This window comes from Pteropus vampyrus, unplaced genomic scaffold (assembly GCF_000151845.1).
Source record: "Pteropus vampyrus isolate Shadow unplaced genomic scaffold, Pvam_2.0 Scaffold181, whole genome shotgun sequence".
Lineage (NCBI taxonomy): Eukaryota > Metazoa > Chordata > Mammalia > Chiroptera > Pteropodidae > Pteropus > Pteropus vampyrus.
The window spans coordinates 457867-481099 of NW_011888962.1; the positions used below are offsets into that span (position 1 = coordinate 457867).

At 34.5% G+C, this 23233-nt stretch overlaps 1 protein-coding gene across 2 annotated transcripts in view; it reads left to right on the forward strand.

The window, feature by feature from the left end:
* The window catches only part of LOC105299350 (cAMP-specific 3',5'-cyclic phosphodiesterase 4D), a 774866-nt gene that overhangs the window by 123636 nt on the left and 627997 nt on the right, over positions 1-23233 (forward strand). The window contains exon 1 of one of the 2 annotated variants that reach the window (XM_011371032.2): positions 10398-11040. The exons of the other annotated variant lie outside the window; for it this stretch is intronic. Coding sequence (XP_011369334.1) covers positions 10775-11040 — 266 coding nt within the window. The 5' untranslated portion in view covers positions 10398-10774. Of the gene's footprint in view, positions 1-10397; positions 11041-23233 lie in introns of those variants that run through there. 2 annotated transcript variants of the gene reach the window in all.

Here is a 23233-nt window from a genome sequence, read left to right on the forward strand (position 1 = left end):
AAAAAAAAAATAGGTGATATTCTTGAGAGGGAAAGAAGGCTTTAACAGCTAATGCAGGGAAATTGATGGCAACATAAGGTTATTTGAAGAAAAAAATGTGGAAACTCAGACACTGTTAGTGGGAGTGTAAATTGAATCAGCCACTTTGAAAAACAATTTGGCAGTTTCTATTAAAATGAAAAGTGCTTCTATCTTATTGAACAATCCTACTTCTAGGTATCTATTATAAAAAAACAATTCTTGGAATATGTGCTCAAAAAGGAGTTTTCAAGGCTATTCTTTGTAATAGTGAACAAATGGACACCTGATGCCCATCAATAGGGAAATGGCTAACTCAACTGAGAAACAGCTATATTGCGGAATACTACGCATCAGCTAAAAATAAAATGGGAGATTTTTGTTGAATGAAAAAAGCAAGTTGCCAAATTATCAGAGTGATCATTAAGTATAACACTAAGTTTTATAAAAATCCTCAGCAAACAGTAATATATGTTTCTACAGGTACAAAATTATTCATAAAATCACATGGAGGTCCAGAACTTTGCTGTCCAGTATGGTGGTCACTAGCCAGAGAAAACTATTTAAAATTAAATTAATAAGATAATAAAAACAAAAACTCAGTTTTTCAGTTGCATTTCAAGTATTGAATAGCCTCATTTGACTAGTGGGTACTGTAATGGATGGTAGAAGTTCAGGAAGAGAACCACAGTTAATTAGCCATCCTGTGAAGAGGGCTAAGTGTAGGGATGGTGGTCTATCAGAACTTTAGATTTCTAGGCGACTTTTAAAATTTTACAATAAGAATACATTTTATATCATTTGGATAATTTAAAAGTAATACATTTATAGACTTGAAAGCATGCCTAGGATTTCTAGCAATAGGATTTCTAAAACATTTCAAACTTTTAGTGTGTAGATAGGGTACATTGATTTAGACACACCTTCCTTTTATATGTTAACTATCTAAAAGCACACAAAAAGCTAAAACAACTGTTCAAATCATTTGCTCTCTTATTCCCCTTTTTGAACAAGTGTCTGCTGAACATTTACTATATTCGAAGCATTTAAAATACAAGGATCACAAGGCACCTTAGACTGAAGTGTATTCACTATGGATGCAATAAGAGGATTTCTTTGCTATGTTATTTTTCCTTTGTAATTGATGAAATAATTACTGGTTGGCTTATGTATGCTTATATAATAACAGAATATAAGTGGTGGTTATTAGACTAGCTATAATGTATATTTTTATATGATTGTAATAGATATTTGTGTTTATTTTATTAGGGCTGGAAAATAATAGTTCCTGGAAAAACTCGTAATAGTGTACACATTTTAGCACTCATTTAAGCACTTCCAGGTTAGAATCACTTTGCTAAAAATATCAGAAAGGAAAGCATATAACTGCTTATACAGTTATACTTAGATTTACTGTGGGGCTAGGTGTATTGAGTTGATGAAAGCACAACACTTGATGAATTTTTTTAGATTATAGATAGAAAGGTCAGTATCATGGTGGTGAATCTTGACAATAAGTGTCCTTAACAATGCTTCGTACACATTAAACTAGACTAAAAGTCCTAGCTAATTGTGAACACAGGATAAAAATGAACCGTGTATCACCAGATACATAAAGTTCAGCATCCACGTTACATACATAAAACATAGTACATAGTATTTGTCCAATTAAGTGCTTTTAGATTAATTTAATTATATCCCAGAAACATTCTATAAGTCTTAAATAAGATTTAATTTTTAATTTCAATTACGAATATAGAAATAGGCAAAGAATTTCATGACACTTGCAAATGAGTTTATTTTTTTCTATTGTCTTTTTTTGCCTTATCTTAAAAGTGTCTAATGTAGCAAACTTTGCTTTTTGAACTGAATCTTTTAGAGTATATGTACTCATTTGAAAAAATGGTTTATGATATTGTTATTTAATAAAAAATATTTTAAAAATCTATTATTTATTAAAACAACAACAAATTTAAGTACCATAGAAATGGCTGAATATAAATTTGATATAGCATCACTGAGTTACAAGTTAATTGCCTTCATTTGCTAAACTTCAGTAGCATCAATCTCCACCTATTCATGAGTATTCATGAGCATCATCTCCACTTATTCATAAGTATACTCATAGATTAATCCATGGACCAGCAGTACCATCACCTGGGAGCTTTGGAAATCAAAAATCCCAAACCCTACCTCTGACCTACTAAAACAGTATCCGTATTTGCCATAATCATCAGGTGATTTGTAGGTACATTAAAGCTTGAAAAGCACTTGTGTAGCCTTCAGTTGCCTTTGTGCATCTTCTCACCAATAGTGCCTTTTAGACCAATATTTCTCCAGCCCCTTAGCCTGTTCATAGCCTTCCAACTAGCATGACATTTATAGAGTTGTCATTTAAACTCACAGCACCAGCTCTCTCCTAGCCTCTGCTAAGGTTTACAAGGGGAAAATACTGATTGAAAAGGAGCATGGAATTAGCCTCAGAGCAGGAGCTTAACAATAACCTTGAGTTTAATAGAGTCTGGTACCAGAGCAACACCTGGACTACTTGTGGTTAAGGTGGAAGCATTTCTGTTGTTTGGTGGGAAACAAACAAACAAACAGACAGACAGATAGATGTGCCAGTCCGAAGAAAGTTCATATGATCTATCAACTATGCTCAAGGAAATGTTGGTAGAAGGCCAGGTAGGAATTCCTGGCAGCACCCATCTCTGGACATGCTAGAAGACTCAGGTGAATTTAGGGCCAAGGAAGTCTGCTTTCATAAATCACATTAGCATATTAAAAGACTGACAGACTCTATTGTAAAAAAAAAAAAAGTGTTTAATTGTATTTGACATATATATATAAAATTGTATTTGACATTTTATATTTTTTATATAAAATTTTTATATGATTTTATATATATTTTATATATATATAAAAACACATAAAAATTGTATTTGACATTTTATATATTATATATATATATATAAATATCACGAAATGTTGTTTTTTTCTTCATGCAACACTCATTAACATTGGGTAGAACTAGCCTTTGATGGGCACTCTTAGTGAAATGTGAGTACAGAGGTTTCTGTTATTGCCTAAAAGGTATGTTAAGCTCTCAAGTTTTAGAAATTCTGACATTATGTAATAAGGATTATACCTATCTCTGGAGTTTTACTATTTTAAAAGTAAAACAATGCTTTGATTCCAAATATTAAATTAGGCATTGCTCACCCACTCTGTCTCCCAAGCTGTGACTCAGATGTTAGAATAAACTTTTTTATCTGGTTAGGGAAGGAATTTTCATAAGTATTAGGGCCATAAAAGCATTAGTAAGGCTCCTGATTAGTGCAGCACCCTCTGATTTTCCATCTTCAATTTCTTAAACATTAAATATATCTTTTCTCTTTCTCTTTTGAAAGCATTATCTTTGGAACATACTATCACTACATATAAATGGAAGATACCATATTGCCTCAGGATGCACTTGATAACAATTTTTCTTAAATAGCAGCTTAAACTTGCAATCAGAGACAGCATATGTTCTTTTTTAAAGTTACAAAACCATGATAAAGTTATAGGACTTTTAACTAAAAAACTGAGTTTCAGAGAAGTTAAATGAATTTATTTAAGGTGACTTAGGTAGTTAATTATAGAATTGAGAATGGAACTCCAGCTCCTGTAATGTCTTTTATAAAGCATCCCACAAAAACGTCTAGGTCTCAGAACGTTCCTTATAGTTACATATGAAAAGTGTTATTCCTGAAAGTACAATTTGCTTATGAGGAATCATTGTCTATATATGTTAAACTTTAGAAAGCAAATTGACAACTACCATTATAAACCTCTGAATTATGGACACTTTCAGTAAAATATACTATTGTGTCTCATAAAACTATACCCTGAAAACAGAATGATTGAAACAGATGTTATGTGTCAGAGTCAAAGAGAGGCTGTCCAGTTATATTATGCTAATTTGAGAAAGACTGTAAAAATCCTTTCCTGGGGCCGGTAGGGGATGAATACAGAGACTGAAAAAGAGAGATGAGAAAATGTGTTTCTTGGTGTCGAGTTTTGAATAGATCACTATTGTGTTATATTTCTCTGAGCTTGGGATACATGTTGGATTTTGTTCATTAGTATGTTTGTTATGGGGACAAAAACAGCAAAGGACTCTAAAGGCCTACCCGAGTTCTTTTGTGTATTCGATATCCATTGTTTATAATACAATGAACAATTTTGGATGGTTTGGAGATTTGGTTATGAAAAAAATATCTGTCGGAGCCTCAAAAATACCATTGCTAATGGACATTGATTAGAGTTTGGAAATATTTTTCACTTCAAAAACTGTTGTAACAGATTTTTGCAGTGGGATTAGATTTGCACATATCAAGTTATGTGAATTCATTTTGCTAAGAATACCTTTATTTGCATGACTTTTATTTTTTAATTACAAAGGCAGTATATAGTTACATGCATAGAGTCTGGACTTGCACTATGTGGTTTAAAATCCCAACTCTATCACCTGCTGGGTAGGTATGACCTTAAGGAAGTTAACTTTTGTGCTTCAATTTGTACCTATCTCATTAGAATGATTGCAATGACTACTTAAGGAAAGATATAAAATACGTATGCTTACAGTATTTGCGTATTGTACTTATATCCAGTGACATTTTAGTCATTCCGTAAGTATGCTAGGTTATGATATACTACAGATACAGTGGCATCTAGGGGATATTTTGTCATGAAGTTGAAGGCGAAGTGCTTGACTATTTTTCCCACTGAAAAAAGACCTACTAATATAGGGTATTTTTCTGTTAGAACTTTAATGGCCATCAAAACTCACTGTCTTTATTGAAGTTTGGCTAATATTTAGAGAAGGCATTCTAGTGTATCGTTTCAGCAAAGTGATCAAGAGGAATTTTGTTCTAGTATTGGAAACTTTTTTTAAGTGGATGTATCAGAAGGAAAAGAAAGATTCTTACATAAATTGTATTGTAATTTTTTCCTCAGAAATAAAATAGACAAGCCATGTTAATGTTGCTAGTAAAAGTTGTGCCCTATACAATGTGAACTTTTCTTTTAAATCAAATGTTGACTTATTATTTCAATAGAGATATCCCTAACATTTATTTTTAATCTAGAAAAAGCTCCTTTTAACTAGATTTAATCTGGAAAAAAACATATTGAACCTTCTTATTAAAACAAATTGTGCTTAAAAGAACATATTGTATACTCAAAATGTATACAATACGTTCTTTTATAATATAAATCAAGACAGATTTTTTTTGTTCAATAAACTCCAGATACTTTTTTTATGTTATCATCCTTTTGATGATTAATGGGCAAACCACACTTAATTAGATGGAATGTATAACTGATTATGGTAAGAAATGTCCAGTCGATTTTTCACCTCCCTATTGACTTGAATGTTCATTTACAACCAATGCACGAATCCTTCTAATTCTTCTATCATTAGCCCCTTCCTTCAGTTTCTACACAAATTTATATTGAAATAGAACTGTTGAAATAAATAGCCTTCAGAATCATTCTCCTCCAAATTACAGTATATATTGCCACTATATTAATTTTATTTAAATATCTCTATTTATTAACTGCCTAAATCCCAAGTAAATTTTACTGATTTTTTTCCCATAGGAATGAATCTAAAAATCCAACAGCTCTTACCTTCCCAAGACTACCTATCTCCCCCAAACTATATTGTTATTTTTCTTCCACATGTACCTTCTTTCAAGGCCTAATTCAAGTCCTGCTTCTCCTTTGAATTATTTTATATTGATTTAGATGTACATTGGTTACTCCTCTAAACCCTTGAGGTACCAATTGTTTTTATCATTAATTTAATATTTATTATTTATTTTCTTTGTTGGAGGGGTTATAGATAAACGTATTGTTTTTAATCTCTGCCAAACAATCCAGTAATACAAGTTCAGTGATGATGATGATTTGAAAAACCCTATTCTACAATGTTAAGATGTGCTTTTAGGTATATGGATAATATAATTTTATCACCAGAGTTTATAATGATATAAATTCTAAATGAAAAATAATCACAATGAAAATTTAAATAAAATAATGTTAAGATATATTATTTTGCAAAGTCAAAAATACCACAAAATTTAATTAAAACTCCTTCATATCAAAGTACAGGCATATAGATTAAAATAAACACTTAGGAATTCCACCTCGAGGTGCCCTTACTTGAATACCATGCCTTTGTAAGTATTTCATGACTTGGCAGGCTTCATAGGTTGTCATAGTGTATGTCCCAAGTGGAGCCAAGGACAGAATTTAATGTTAACTAGGCCAAGAGCTTAGGGCAGTCAGATTTCTACTATTTTCCATAGAAATATCCATTATCAATTTTAAATACTAGGTCAGCTTTCCTTTTGGTGTGGTTTGGTATAGAGTTGAAATAAAAGGCCTGACGTTTCATAGACAATCAAATTTCAGTTCTGCATTGTTAAACTATATGTCTTTGGACAAGTTATTTAGCTTTCTTATGCCCTTATCAGTAAAATAGTGCTAATGAAATAACCCCCTAAGAGTTATTGCAAGATTAAACGAATTAAAAAAAAAAATGCCTGGAACATACTTGATATCTACTAAGTGTAAATTTCGGTAAGTTCCTTGTAACAGCTAGTGGCAGGTTTCATTTATTGCATGTTTACTCTGTATCAGGCACTCTTCTAAATACTTTATATTGTGGGTTTTAAACATATAATCTTTGCAGCATTCTTACACAATAGCTATTATTATTATCATAATTTTATTTAAGAGATGAGGAACTGAGCCCCAGACAAGTAAACTAAGCTAAGTATTAAGCTGGGGTTCAAAATAAGCTTTTGGGTTCCAAACACACCCTCTTAACTACTAGGCATCATAACCTTTCCCACTGTCAGATCATTTCCATAGACCACATCACGTGGGCAATTAAAATACAGTCTCATTTGAACACACTATTTACCTAATGCAAACATAGTTGGGAGAAGTATACAATGCATTCCATAGTCAAGTATAAATCATTTTAATTTATCCATTCTTTCAAATTAGCCGCATCATTGCTTTTCTTTCAATTGTGAGAAATCCAGCCTTGCTTGTTCTTACCTAGACAAGGACCTACTTTTCATTTCTCATCCCAGAACCTATGCAAATCTTATTCCTTATGTTTTGCTGCCTGTGAATAATAAATTAAATAAAGGCTTTCAAGAATTCTGAATAATCTAAAAAAGCAAATTTTGAAAACCCACAAAAAAGTATGTAGGAAAACTTCTTTGAAGTTAAGAGATGTTATATGCTGTTCTAGATGTGGGTGATTATCAAAACATTTCACCCACTTTCACATTTCCACTTAAAATCTAAGGCCTTTATTTGGCTGTCACTTACAGTACTGTGTTTTTCAGAAAAGTTTCTGGCAGCTAATTTTAAAGAGATTTTGTTAAGAAAAAAAGAAAGGCAAGATGTGTAGTGTTTTTGTGGGAGGAATTCCCCTGACCCCTGCATTATTGTAAAGAAAATTGCTAGTTTATTCAAACCTCACCTCCCTTTGGTTATGTTCGGAACTTTACAATTTGTGCTTCCTAAAGCAGTAATTTTCAAGCATGATTTTGAATGACTTCAGGTTTTTTTTTTTTTTTTAAGTTATTACAGGAGGGTGGCAAAGAATTCTCAACACAAAATTAATTTTATATTTAAAAAGTAGCATGCCTGCCATATATCTTTTGGGGGTTTAGGGAGGGTAATTATGGATATTAAGAAATTGACCAAATAATGATACAATATGTGGACCTGTAAATTGGCAGCCAGTTCTGCTTCTACAATGGAATCTTTTACCATGTACCAAAGCAATAGGAGGTTTGCAGAACACCTTTCTTCAGTTTTAGTCTATGTTTAACCACAATCCTCAAAAATTTTTGATAGAATATTGATATATCTTATGATTTAGCTTAGTTGTGATCAACAAAGTGTCCAATCTGTCTGAGCAGCCACATGACATGCAACTTAGGAAAAGTCTAGCTTGTAAATAGTTCCCTCCTCTTCAGTGAATGTCATTGAAAGTAAGAAATAGAACCTGCAATCCTCTGAATGCGATGAATTTCCCAGTATATGGCCCTTATCATTCTTAGTCATAGCATTTCTTTCATTTAGTCACTGAGAAGCATTTTTTCTCTACTTAAAGCCAGACATTAGAGCATCTCCAGCTTCCAGGATCTCATCTGAGCACTTCTGCTATATACTTTGTTATGTTAATTGTTTTGTACATTATCTGCTCTACCAGATTACAAAATCCCAGACATCAGGAACAGCATTAAGCTATTCTTTAAATATCCTAGAGCACTCAATACAGTGCCTAGCACAAAATAATTGCCCACAAATGTTTGTTGGATGGAACTAAGCCTTTAGAATGTGTGAAATTTCTCTAATAATTTATGCCATTTCAATTTACTGCCTACTTCTGTTGCTGTTGTTGCCATTGTTCGTTTTTCTTCACTTTATCTTGTTATCTGAATTTTTATTTCCACAAACCTGAACAAGTTTTATATCTCCTACTCGCTGAGGTTTTTTTTTTTTTTTTTTTTTTAATAATTGTTCACTTTTTATTTGCACATTCTAGTTCCTCATCCTGGAGTGGATTTCTTTCTTACCTTTCTTTCCATTAATTTTTGATCCTTCTTCTCTTCAAACTTTATTCCACCTCAGCATTCCCTCATCACTTATGTACCTGATATTATCTGCTCCTGAAATTATCTCTCCTGATATTATCACTTTTTTTAGGTGTTCTGGTGTCTTTTTTCTGAGCATTGTCCAGCCTTTTCATTAAGTCATTAAGTTACGAGCTCTTCGAGGGCCTGCTTTATGCTCCTGTTTTTGCAGATCTTCCAAGGCAGTTTTCAGTCCCTCAGTACACTTTATAGAAATTGGCTTCTTGTTTTAATAAATATATTTATTTTTCGAACTAAGGGACCTTGCCATTTAATGTTATGCAGTAAAGAAACCATTTATATTAGTGAAAATTCTTTATAAGTAAAAGTAATCACACCCTGATTTTTAAAAATCTGAATACTTGCACAGCAGATTTTCTGATTAAGTCATGGCACATATGTCTCATTAAATTGTTATATGTACATCGAGTGGTACCCTGTGCTTCTTTAAACAGAACCTCAGAGTATCCTTTTTGCAACATTTTAAAGGCAAGAAATTGAAACTTAAGGTGGAACAACCAGGAAGGGAGATAGGAAAACTTTTTAGGATTGACTTAATAGTAACAATAGAATACCTCAAAAATATTTGAATCAGGCTATTCCATTCTCCATTTTATCTGGACACATTTTGTAACTATTTCTTAAGTTAATGTGTGTGTGTGTGTGTGTGTGTGTGTGTGTGTGTGTGTGTGTTTAAATTGTAGATCCTCAGAAGTGAGATTTGATTTCAATCCTCACCTGTCTGTAGCATCACTAGGCTGCTGGATTATCTCTATTCAAGGTTTGGGTTCCCTTCCAATCCAGTTCTAACGTTTGCACTTTTAGTGTATAGTATAATTTATAATATAATGAGATTTAACTGCTTTTATTATTCACTTCCTTGAATTGTTGTGACATTTTAAAAATTTTTTCCAGGAGCAAACTAAATAGACAAGAAATAATTTCTTCTCTTTTATTTTAAACTTCCTCCGAATAAATTTCTTGAAGCTATGTTGATCATAAATGAGAATCTTAGATTTAAAGACAACTAAGGAAATAACTATGAAAAGCTAGATTAACTTTATTTTATAGTTGAATACATAAAATTGTATATACTGTAAGCAAAACTTGAAACTTTAAAATAATTTTTAACTACTCTTATGAAAACAATCTCTCCTCTGGAGGGTCATTAGTTTAAATGCAAAGAGATAACAAATAGCATTTGTGGATGTAAATAGTGTTGTTTCATGCTTCAAGACGGCCATAATTAGCTAGTTTGTACAACACAACAGCAACCTGTGATGTGTTCCATGTGTAGTGTTTTCAAATCTTTTGTTTGGTTTCTCACTAGGTAGAAGAGAAGGGGCGGGGGAGTGGGGGTGAGGGAATTCTTGGGATTTGTCTTAAAGGTCCATCAGGCTGAGTTTAGCAAGCAGAGAAATATTTCTCCTTGTTTAGCTAGTGCTTGTTTATTCTCCTTGTATAAAAACCAAAGGACTAGCAATTTTCTTTTATGAACATGGACTGAAGGGAGATAAATAGCCCTTGTGGGAGAGGAAGGTCAAGTTCAAAGTTTTTCTTTCCTTTGGATTCAGGAATAAGCAAATGGAAAGGCTAGCCAAACAATCGAGCAGCAGACATCTGATGGTTAAGCCCTCCCCCCCAGGACTTTTTATGTACATAAGCAGAAGTCACTCCAGCAGCTGCAGCGCATTAGTTCCAATAGTTTAACTGGCTGCTTTGTAGCGCTGACAAAGCCGTGCTAGCGCGGCGACTTCCCTCCATGTTCCTTTGCCGCGCGAGCTCCTCAGTGATCTTTGGCGGGGGATCCGCAGAGGAGGGGTGACGTTAAATACGCTTCTGCTGAGGAGTGCGCTCGCCTTGTCTACACCCAGCCCCATCTCCACCGAGAGACTGAAGCAGGCGACCAAATGAACTAACAGCAGCTGGAGCTGACCTGCTTCCCTGGACATTTCTCCGGACTCTGAGAGAAGCCATCACTGGATAGAGGCCAGGGAACCACGTTGCCCTGGATTGTTGCCAACTGTACAAAGTTGACCGGGAAAATGGCTCAGCAGACATCAAGCCCGGACACCTTAACCGTACCCGAAGTGGATAATCCGCATTGTCCAAACCCCTGGCTGAACGAGGATCTTGTGAAATCCTTGCGGGAAAACCTGTTGCAGTATGAGAAGTCCAAGACAACAAGGAAATCGGTTTCGCCCAAGCTCTCTCCAGTGATTTCTCCGAGAAATTCCCCCAGGCTCCTGCGCAGGATGCTTCTCAGTAGCAACATCCCCAAACAGCGGCGTTTCACCGTGGCACATACGTGGTAAGTTTTGCAGATCGTTGCAAATGGTGGCCTTTCCCCTGGTAATTTTTGCTGCTCCCGCCTTTCACTTTAGGGGTGGATAGGGAGGGAGTACCATTACCTTTCCTCACCTGTGATTTATCCGAAGTAATCTACGTGGACAATAAATCCCGCAGATGTCCAAGTCAGAGCAGGAATCCTGGAGATGGTAATAGGAGTGGTTGAGGTGGGTGGTTCTCAAAGTTCAATTCCTTTTGCAAGTTCCTACAAGAAAATTGGATTCCAGATGTCAAATAAGAATGCAATTTACTCCCATACTTATACGTGGTGTTTCTTTGATTTCTTAAACCAATATCCCTGCCAGATTCAGCAACAGCCTAGGAAAGAAAGGACCCAAAAAGAGAGGAGGAAAATCATAATTTGCTCTCTTTTCTGCATGAAAAGAGATGTACAGAGATGTGTAGTGTGTGTGTGTGTCTGTGTGTATGTGTGCAATGGTCTGTCCCTGTAAAACCTCTCCTCACTCCTGACTTTAATATGTTTGTAATTTCAAATATGCTTTTCAAAAGGAAGGGAAAAAGGATTTAAGAATTCTGTCTAGAAAGTTGCAGAATGGTACTTGATAATATTGTTGTGTTCTCTGAATATAGATTCTTCGAATCTCGTGTCAATATATAATTTTCTTTATGAATATTTTTATCTTTATAATAAGTGAATTTGTTTTATGTATGTACTTCCATGAATTTTTCTAGACAACTCTTGATATTTTTATACTTTTATAAAAACAACTGTTAAGATAAACCATGTGTGAGCTTATTATGGTGTCTCTGCCCCAGAAGAGGCAATTCTAGGCAATGGTCAGAGAGGGAGGGTTCTGTGATGTATACTTTTTAATTTTAGATAGTAGTAGGTTCTATACACTACTTCCACATTGTGGTAAAATGAATATTAATTATGGTAGAGAAACAGGCATTACAAAAAGAAATGAGTTTGTTAGTTGAGAAACTGACCAAATGTTTTTTATATAGCTTTTCTATAGGAAGCCAAGGGATATGCCTGCAATGAAATAACAAAATAAAACAAAAGACAGAAACAAGACTTCTAGGAAAGAAGCAACGAGGGGAGAATCAAAATGTAAGCTAGCAACATGGCCATACCCAGGAATGCATTAATGCCATAGATGAAAATAGGTGACAAAGGAAATAAAAGGAATGTCTGCCCAGAGAAATTTCTGACCTGAGAATTTTATTTTTAAATAGCTAGATGTCTAATTGGAGAAGTGTTCTTATTTTCCCCAAGATTTTAACTAAATGACATTTCTAAATTTAATTAGATATAATGTTCATAAGAGGGGCAAGATAAACATCAACTTTTTCAGTCTTAAAGAAATTATGGAAAAATAATCATTTCCCTCTGAGAAAGATATTGCTGAAAATTTTTGTCAGAGATAAGCAGTAAAAGAAAGGCATAAATACCAAGATGCTCTGAGGAAGAATGGATTGAAACCAGTTATCAGGTGCCAGAGCAGGAAAGCTAGCTCGAGTTCATAGAGTCAGGCCCAGAATTTTGGAGTCTAGTGTCTCTTTCCTTTAAGATGCTTTATTATTATTAGAATTCCTAAACTATACCCATTGTCGAATGGGTAAACCTCAACTCAGTGGCTTGATTTCATCCTGAGTGAAGCAACCTAGAGTTCAGCTGAAGGTTATCTGAACTATTTGGACATGTCGAGATGTAAGGAAGGCAGGAAATCTCATGAAAACAGGCTTTCTTCTGAAATTTCTGGCACTTCCTTTTCTGGTGCTGTTTGGAGAGACTCCAAAAACACAATTTCTGCCGATATTTCGTTTTTGTATGTCAGGTCTCAGCCAGATCAGGGAGGCATCAAAAGAGTGATGGAAATGAAAAATAAAAATCATGATATCAATTTTCAGTAACTCAGAAGGAAACAGTGATCCTTATGGAGTAAAAGCATCCAACAAGGGAGTTGAAAAGAGCACCTCACATTTCCACGTTGGCAGTGAGCCCCAAGACTTTCATCATATCCACAGGCATCTTTTCACAAATATCATTCTAGCTATGCTTTCATAACTTGGACTAAGCACTATGCATAATTTAAAAAAATTTTCTAAATTATTCTAATGTGTGTGTCGTGTGTATGTATGTATATTACTATCTAAACTGCTGCTACTACCACCATACTCATATCTTCTGCTCCTTCTAAATTAGGTGACCAGCCATTTAAACACTTGCCTGGTATGTTCCTGCCTCAGAATCTTGGTTCCTGAACTGATTTCCCTTTCATTTGATATGCATATATTTAACACCTATCTCGTCCAAAGTGTTTCATTTTTGCCTAATGATCACAAAGTTGAACAGGAGTTATTTTTTGGTTTCAAATAATTTACACTTAGTTGAAAAAATAAATCATATTGGAAGGTGTCTGTTTTAGTTAAGGTAGTCCAGTCGCTCTACAACATACTCTCCAAATCTCAGTGGATTGACCTCATAAATGATTCTTTATTCCTCCTGCTTCTTGTGGGGAGGTAATCTGCCCTAAAGTGCTTCAGGGACATGGATCCTACCATCCTGTGGTCCCATTATTTGTAACACATGATTTTCAAGGTTGCCAGGCTCAACTGAAGCAGAGGAAAAGACCATGGAAGCTGGCATGCGTGAGTTTTTATGAGGCAGGCCTAGAAGTACACATATTGCTTATACTAATATTCACTGGCTAGAACTCAATTCTTTGGCCACATCTAACTGCAAAGGAGGCTGGGAAACTTATCTCGACTCTGTTCCCAAGAGTAAGACAAAACAAATATAGAGAACTGCTAGCCCATCTCAGTCACGATATGTTAAAGTCTACATGGTTCACCCTCCATACCATAGTTGAAGTCATAGAATACCATCTATGATGACCAGTCTTTTAGCATCTCTGCAAACCTCCTGGTTGAGAATCATACAGAACAATTCCATTTTTTAACAAGTCTATTGATTGGGAAGTCCTTGCTAATATACAGTGGGAGTCTCCTTCCCAGAAACTGTCATCCATGGGTCCAGGATTTGCTTTGAAAGCCCCACAGATAGAACCTCTCCTCTCTTCCACAAAGTAGCCCTTAAGTCAAGAGACCTGGGGTAACTCACCATGGAGCCAAGCTCTGTTCTATTCTTGGTTCGCCTATTAATATTTTCAGTGTTAGTATGCTTTTTGAAAAATTATTTTCTTAACTAAACACCCTAAGTTATTTCACCTTTCTGTGCTATATTTACCAGGTTGATCCTTTTTTTTTTTTTTTTAAATCTAGACTTCATTTGGATTTTCACAACCAATTTAAAGTGTAGGGCACTGAATTGACACAACACTCCAGGTACTGAGTGATATGTACAGAGAGCATCTAAGCAGAAGCCAAACTACTTAAATTCTGACTTCCCATTTACTAGTTGTGTGATTTTGAACAGTTTACTTAATATTTGCCTCAATTTACCTATTACTCAATTTCCTGGGAATAGTAATAGTATTGATTTGGTGTTATGGTTTTATTAAGTATAGTCATGTATAAATTATAGTGTGTTGCACAGGGTTAGACACTTAGTGTCATTATAAGCTAATATTTTCCTTACTATGCATTATAAATCCATTGTTCCAGCTTTGGTCTCCCTGAATATTTAGGATCATGTTTAAATTTTTAGATGGTTACCCTGTCAAATTGTTTGTGGGTGAATTGGACTAAAGAGAATATATGTGAAGAGACCTAGAGTTCAGAGGAATGATGGGCGTGTATTAGTTTCATGGGAAAAGGAGAAGGCAGAAAGGAGAGATATTGAGGTAGAACCATAGGACTTGGTTCTACCTTTCGACATGTCTTTCAAATCCCTCTCTTTCTGAGAGCTTCCTCCTATTCCCCTAACTGGAAATGTCTTTTTCTTCTTCAAAATCTGTAGCAGATTGTCTTTTTCTTCTTCAAAATCTTTTGCTATTCACTCAACAATTATTGGTAATAATTATATCACTAGCGGGTGTTTCTTGAACACATGTTTTGTTTGATGCTGTGTGTTAGATTAGAATCTTCTTGTGTCCATGCTTTTCACCACTCTGTTTTATCATTTTTCTTAATATCTAGTACTTTGTAGTCTATTGATTATAGATAGGACTCTACTTTCATCTGTGTAGGGGATTCCCTCTGATGTCAGCAGGAACTCCAAGGTCAGTGGAATTTCTGGTGAAGAAAACAACTTCCAGTGTAAGTTTATTTCAGGAAAATCAATCAGGAAAATCTTTATATTTTTCAGGTTTTCTCCTCAATTTATTGAATGAAGGGAAATGTTCTAGGTAAATTAGGCAATAGGATTTCTTTGATTAAGATGATATCTAGGTAATACTCCAATGTCTTGTCTTTCTAACTTTTGTGTACACATATGTATTTTTAATTACAACATATCCAAAGTAGAAGCAGTAAGTAGCATCCTTAGGCAAATTAATTTCTATAGGTGAATTTTTGAAAGTCTTTTTTCAGGACATTTTTAGGAAAATTTAAAAGTTTTAGGGAGCTAGATAATGTTTTTGGCCATATTTTTTGTTTATTATAAATTTCTCTTTACCAGGCATTGCATTATATATAAAATTGCTCATGTTTAGAAGTGAACATTTGCTTTCTTGAGTCACAATTTCTTCAGCCACTGTAGTTGCTTTTATAGTTGTTGTTTAAGAGAGAAATATACTTAATGTTTCTTCAAGTTAGCCTTTGTCACCTATAAAGGAGAAATTCAGTTATTTACAGAATTTGTAGGTTGAACCCACACACACAGAACAGAGTAGGTTTTCAAAGACATTAGTTATTCTATTAGAGAACTCTTCCTTGCTTTCACATTTGCTCTACTTGAAGATTATCTTTTCTCTGTCACTTGTGTGAGGATACCCAATGAAGGACGTTGCTGGTGTTTTCCTGGGAGATGAGAACCCAGAGTTGGTCTGTGGGTATAGTGTGGTACCAGGATGTGGGGAGGAAGTTTCTTGGGGAAATCATTTGGTGAGAACAACAGGAAGTTATGCCACCGTGTTGGGTGGTACCAGTTGGCCAAGTCATGAACTGTGTTCTTGGTGTAATTGGCTGTGTGTCTTCAGCAAGAATCTTGGTGGCACTGCAATTTAAGGGTATCTATAAATTTTGAAAGTTTTTATTAGCCTTAACTAAAATCATAAGACTCCAGGGAAATAGTACTCTTAAAGAACTTGCCAATCGACTTGTAATACTTAAGAAATTTTAAGGATAAAAATGTGACAAATAGTTGCAGAGGAAAAACGAAGACAACATTTAAATGATCTGGCAGTTTATTATTTGTGTACTTCCTGTGACCTTTGACATTTATCTTAAAGAATGAGAAAAGATAACCAGCTGGTGAAAATACTTCTAGGCAAAAACAGTCTTTCTTATAAACTTGCTAGATGTTGAATGAGAAGAAAATTAAAAATTGAGTCTCAAAGTTCATTAAAATAATTTTCAAATCAGGGCTATAATTTAAACAGTTATTGTGTAAATTTCTTTATAAATAACAAGCTCCTGTGATGTTAGGTAACTAAATAAGCTTCAGTCCCCTTCTCCCCAACCTTTTTTTAAGACAGGAAGCTACCAAAATTGTTCTTCAAGTAGCACTTTCAGGAAGAAGCTTTATTATCACTAGCATAGCAAAATTATGTCATTGTTTTATAATGGTTTTACTTTAAAACTGTGATGAATTTAATATAGTTTGAAGCCATATATTTCCAATTCTGCTAGCCACTTGATATTTGACCTTGTTTACTCAACCTTTTCGAATCGTAGACTCTCTATTCATTAGTCATATGGTTATAAAGGCATTTGATATTTACAAGTAAAAGCTTGACTAATTAAATTTACAAAATGATAACAAACTACAGTACATTTAAGATAGGTAATTAAAAGCAAGTTCCAACTTGCTGTTGTAAGTGAATGAGGTGGATGCTGCATGGGTAAAAACGGGACAGAATTCTTTAATAATTCTGTGACTCATACATAGACCGCAGGGCATTCAGAATGAAAGCATTGGTGGTATTCGGTCTAGTACACCACCTGCAAGCTGAGATTTTAGTTTGGAAATATAGAAATCTATAGATAATAAAGATTCTAATTTAAAGATTTCTTTTACTATATTTTTCAATTATATGTCATTTTAACATATTAGTCTGATCTGTAAACAAAATTAAAATCATTTCATGTTAAATTTTAAGGACATACATGTTCTCTGGCTATATCAGATGAAGTACTTATTCTCAAAATGAGATGTTGAGTTGATATGAGAAGAAATTATCTGATTTCATTTTGGAATTAAAATTTTAGGCCCATAATAATATAGCTTTATTATATTAGATTTATTATAACATAGCTATTAGTGATTTAGCTCCTGCTATGTGTTAGGCATTTTATGTATGTCAACTCTTCAAAACAAACAAGATTGAATCTAAGTATTATTAGCTGTATTTTATATATACAGAGGCGGAGGCCTAGAAAATTTGTTCTATAACTAAGATTATTCAGCTCTGCAGCCATGAAATTAGTTGAGTTATAACTTGAACCCAGGCATGACTAACTCTTTATCCTGTGTTTTTTCAGCATTACTTCCCTTTGGGCTAAGTCACGTTCTCATTTATTGCCCTATCCTGAATATATATCAAAGCTATAAGAATGAATGAATAATTTTATAAAATGGTGGTTCGTTAACAGAAAGGTAGGACCACACTCTTTCTGGGTGTAGAAATTCAGTTTGTTTGTTTACACACATGACTTATATGAATGTCGATATCCTTTTTTTCTGATAAAAATATGTGCGTGGATAGGAGAAATATATACGTCTGATTCAGAGTACTTTTTGAGACCGATATAAAAGTAAAATCAGTCAGGTTTTATTTTCAACAATTCAGAGAAAAAGGCATGAAAGGCTTGAGCTCCGAAGAGAAAGATCAAGTCAGAAATCTATTAAGTTTTGGTTCCAGAAGAGCCAGCTGGAAATGATGGTCTGCAGGCTCAAGTCACTAAGCAACAGAGCAGCAAACTGCTTGGTAACCAGAGTTGGCCTGACTCACAGGCTGACTGCTAATGACCGGGTGGCCAGAAAAGAGGACCAAAGCCCATCTTACCTCAAAACAATCTCCTTCTTTTCATCTGCCAGCCTTCATGCCAATCCCTTCATTATGGAATAGTCTTTTGACTTTGAGAGATATCTGCTTTTAAAATGGAATTATCTCTGAGACCAGAAGTAAATGCTATCTGTCTTTCCTCTTTAAAATGGTATTTCTGACATTGTTTTCTTTGGGTCAATACATAATAAATAAATAAAATGTAAGGTTTAATGAAAGGAAAGAAAGTGAAAACATTGGGATTAGTGGCTTGACTTTTGGTTTTCATGAGCAAACATGTACAGGGCCAAATTGCCTGACTTCATTTGGTGAGATCTGCCCTTGAACTCTTAGAACACAATGTTTTGCCATTTATTTGGCACTTTCTATCTTATGATATTTTCTATTTCATATTTGTATTTTGACTGTGTATCTGGATTATAAGTTCTTAAAAAGTAGGAACCTCCACATATATCAGACTTCGTACTCACTGTGAGGGACTAAGTGCCACCTGTATAATATGCATTCAGTAAATATTTGTTGTTTGAGAAATATAACTTCCATTGCTATGCCTGTTATGCTGAAAACTTAGGGAGCTCTGTTCTCTTCCAGCCTAGAAGTCCAGGTGATGTTATATTGGATTGCCATAGTGGAAAGAAATTTCAAACTCAATGATTAACCATTTGTATGGACTTTGTCACCATGACTGTGTGTGTATGTGTGTGTGTCTGTGTGTGTGTGTTTGTTTTGGGTTCACACACACCTAGAGTAAAATAATATGACCTTAGTAGATCTCAATTAGTATATGATAGTGTCATTAATTTGTTAAATATATGCATTTTAATAATATTTAGTTTATACTTTGAAAACAATTTATGCCTGTTATATTTATGAAAAGAAATTTACTTAATATATTTATGATTCTTAGGAAATTACTGAATAACTACCTTGTTAAACTATGATGACTAATCCTTATCTCTTAGAATTCGTAGTTGTTAAATTATACACCAAGAACTAGGCTTATAAAAGAAGTGCCAAGATTTTGAGAAATTTGAAAAAAGAAACCAACACCCTCCATAGTTTCTTTTTTAGGATGACAATTTGAAGAAATTTGAACTGGCAGAAACTAAGCACCATTTCTCCAAAGTAGATCTTTAGAATAGCTAAAATCAAATAATAGAAAATCTTCTTGAAGAGATTTAGCATAAAAATGTCATTTTAATGTAAATATTTTGTTCTTAGTTCAATCTTTATCCATTTTTACATTGTAGTGATTGCAAACAAACCAATTTCCTTTCCATTACCCTTATGAGATAGCCCTCTGATCAAATTAGCTATTATTAAAATAAAGTGACTTCCTCTGTATATTATTATTATATTATTAGGGTACATGTTTTTTTATTTTTTTACATAGCTGATCTCACATTTATATTTATAAATGGTGAGTGTGTATTGTTGACTTTTTGAAGTAAGCAACTGACTAATAGGTTACTTGGATTATCATTTCTGCTTGTTTACCTTCTTTAGGTTTATAGTATTTGTTTTACTTTGCTTTATTCTGTGCAATGTGATTTTTTTTATGACTTTCTATTGAGTGAGCGTCAAATAGAACAATGTATGATTTATGATAGTAATAACTAAAACATATATGAATTGGAGGCTGATGACGCACAAGATAGAGCACTGTGGCTCCCCTCTAAACAGAACCCAGCTTCCTTTAATAAAACTCTCTTATTAATAGGAACAGCAGTGTCATTAATAGTGTGATCATTTCTGTGTCACCTTCCCAGTTTAAGGTGCATCTGTAGGTCAATTAAACTGCTTTTTATGTAATATTTTTTGGTGAAGTTATATTTTTATTTAAAGGCCCACATATTTAGAAATATAGCTTTATAATCTACTGTAAATTGAAAAACTGTGTCATTTATCATACATAGGTCATTGAAAAAAAAAATACAATAACAAAAAGGCTAAATAGAGTCAAGTTTAGTTGGATACTATAACCTGTGAAAGGCTCCAAGCCTGAGGCCTGCCTGCTCTCTCTTTGTTTAAAATGGCAGTTAGCAAATAATATAGATATGTGAAAAACCGATTAAGTCTTTTTTTTTTTAAGGTAATAAGAATGACTAGAAGGTATTTGGAAAGGAAATAATCTTTTAATTATTTAATTCAACATTTTGAATTCAATAAACCATATCACCTATGCCTATAACCATCTTGGTGCAATGGCAGACTAATATACCAACGCAGTGGTACCTGAACCACTGATATTCACAATGCTGGAAGAAGGACATTGGTTCTTGCAGGGGTTCTTTGGATTGAAATCACTTAGTTGAAGGTAGATGCATTGAACTTGGGTTGTATGATTCCATTTCCTAAGAAGAAAATGAGGTGTTGGTACCCTGTTTTACCACTACCCTATACTTATTAACTTCTTACCTGGTAGCTAGCTATACAGATATGAAGAAGCATAGAATACTTCCATGAAAAATACTGTACCTGCTAATGACAGCTTCCAAATTCTGCTTCCAAAGGACACAAACATGAACATTTTTAAAAAGTGTAGAATCTCGATTCAAGTAAGTGAAAGCTAACATAGAGAGGAATCCAATTTTTCTAAACCTCTGTAATCTTGCAAATTTATTTAATCCTAGACTAGAATACCCACACAGGACCAGCTACACAATTTGAAAGGCCCAATGTAAAATGAAAATTCAGGAATACTTGAATACAAAAGAATATTAAGAATTTCATGACAGCAACAGCAGAGCATCCAAACCAGCACAGAGCCCTTCTGAGAGGGAAGTCCTGCACAGCTGCTCCAGTCACACCCATGAAGCCAGGACTGTACCCACAGTAAAAGCCACAGTTGTAAGCAGCTCTGTAAGTGATGCTGGAGGCATCCTTTGAGAAACTGTGTCTTAGAGGGATGTTTTGATTTATCACCTCCTTCTCTGTTGATAGAAACTCCAGAAGACTCTCATATGCATTGAACTAAAAATGAAAGTTTCAGTAAAAGTCAGCAGTGTACCAGCTATAAATTAAGAAGACGCATTATCTTACATTCATCTTGGGAGTTTTTTTTGCAAATGAGCAAGTGTATATGTAAATAAATTAAAAGGAACATCACCTTTGCATTAAGTCACTTACTGATATGATAGTCTCAGTATCAGCAATGACAAAATATTATTAGTATTAGATAGTTATGCTCACGCCTTCTCGAATCTGTCTCATTCACTAGCTTAACTCCTATTTTTGTAAAATTTCACTTTTCCCCTTTCATTTCATTTCCAGCACCACCTTAAATTAAAGTGTACCCCCCAAGTCTATAATTATCCCTTTGACCTTATTTTAGTATGTTTCCTGCACCATCAGCCTGACTTATGCCCCAGCTCCAAATGTTAGCTCCTTTTAACAAAATTCAACTGTTAACTTGACTAGACTTCCATATGTCTCCCTTGGATATTTCCACTTGGGAGATCTACCCTTACTTAGATATAACATGTGCAAAACTGAGCTCACTGTTTCCTCATTTCTGGTTTTTCTATTTCTGTTCATAAATCCACTATTTTCCCAGTGAACCAGCCTGAATCATCTTTGACTTCTGCTTTATTCTCCCTCTGTGCAGGCCTATAGATTATTTTGTCTAATATCTCTTGCTTTTCTGTTCTTTCTCGATATTGACACCTATTTTAGCACTTAGCTCTATGTTCGGGCTATTTCAGTAACATCCTAACTTGTTTTTATGCCACCATCAGTCTTCCTTTTTAGAATGTCTACTTAGGCTGCTCCATTCATTATCCAAAGTTTTGCTTTGGCCGCCCACTCTCTATCGTAGGAATAAGCAAACTTTTTTTCTGTAAAGGGCTGGATAGTGAAAATTTTAGGCTTTATGGGCCATACGTTCTCTTTGGAAACTACTCATTTCTGCCGCTGTAGTGCAAAAACAGCCACAAGATATACAGATGGGCATGAGTGCATTCAATACAACCTTATTTACAAAAAAGATGGGAGGTTGGATTTGGTCAGCTGGCCATAGTTTGCCAGTCCCTGGTCTATAAGATAAAGTTTATACTCCTCAACTTGGCATTTAAGTCTCTGTCATCAGTTCCAAACGTATCTCTACAATCTTATCTGGAATTGTTTCCTATGAATATTTTACAATTATTCATTCTGGAGCTGAATCTAGAGCAGTTTTTCAAACTCAACGCTACTGACAATTGGGTCTGAATAATGCTTTGTTGTAGGGGCTGTCCTATGTATTGTGGGATATTAGGAACATCCCCGGCTACTACCTAATAGATATCAGTAACATCCACCTGGTTGTGAAAATCCACAATGTTTTCAAAAGTTGCCAAATGTTTTCTGTGGGGGCCATAATTGTTTGGAGTGAGAACAGCTGACCCTAGAGGGTAAGCTTTGTAAAGGGAGGAATCAGTTCCACCTTATTTACTATCGTATCCTTAGCACCTAGCACAGTCTTTTGACACGGAAAGAGGTCCAGAAGCGTACTGTCTGGTCTAACTTTGCTCTTTACCTATGAGGGGAGTGAGAGATCCAGGGGCACCATTAAGACCCCATAGGCCGCAATTAAATTAATCTGTAAAATGGAACTATTACTAATTTATACACACGTCATAGAATTATTTAAAGGTTCAAATGATACATTTAATGAAAAGACCTTTGGAAGGAATAAAGTGGTTATCAAGTATAATGGAAAAATAGTATTAGTGGAACACAGGGTTCTGAACCAATTAAAATCTAGGCATTTACCTCACCTACTGTGACTACTCTGTGCATATTACCTTATAGGATGCAACTGTCTTTGCTCTCAAGAATTATGCTCTGATAGGGCATAGAATGTGATTACTCAAATAACCATAAAACAGTAGTAGCTGTAATTACAAAATGTGATGGGAGTTTATATGTGGTAGAGATTGTTTCTGGTAGTGGGAATCACTCAAGATTGAGATGGAGTATGAGATGGAGTGTCGCAAAGAAGGGACTTAGCATGTTCTTAGATTGCCTTATTTAATATTCGCTGCAATTTAATTAGGTTTAGGCTTAGTTATCACAATTTAC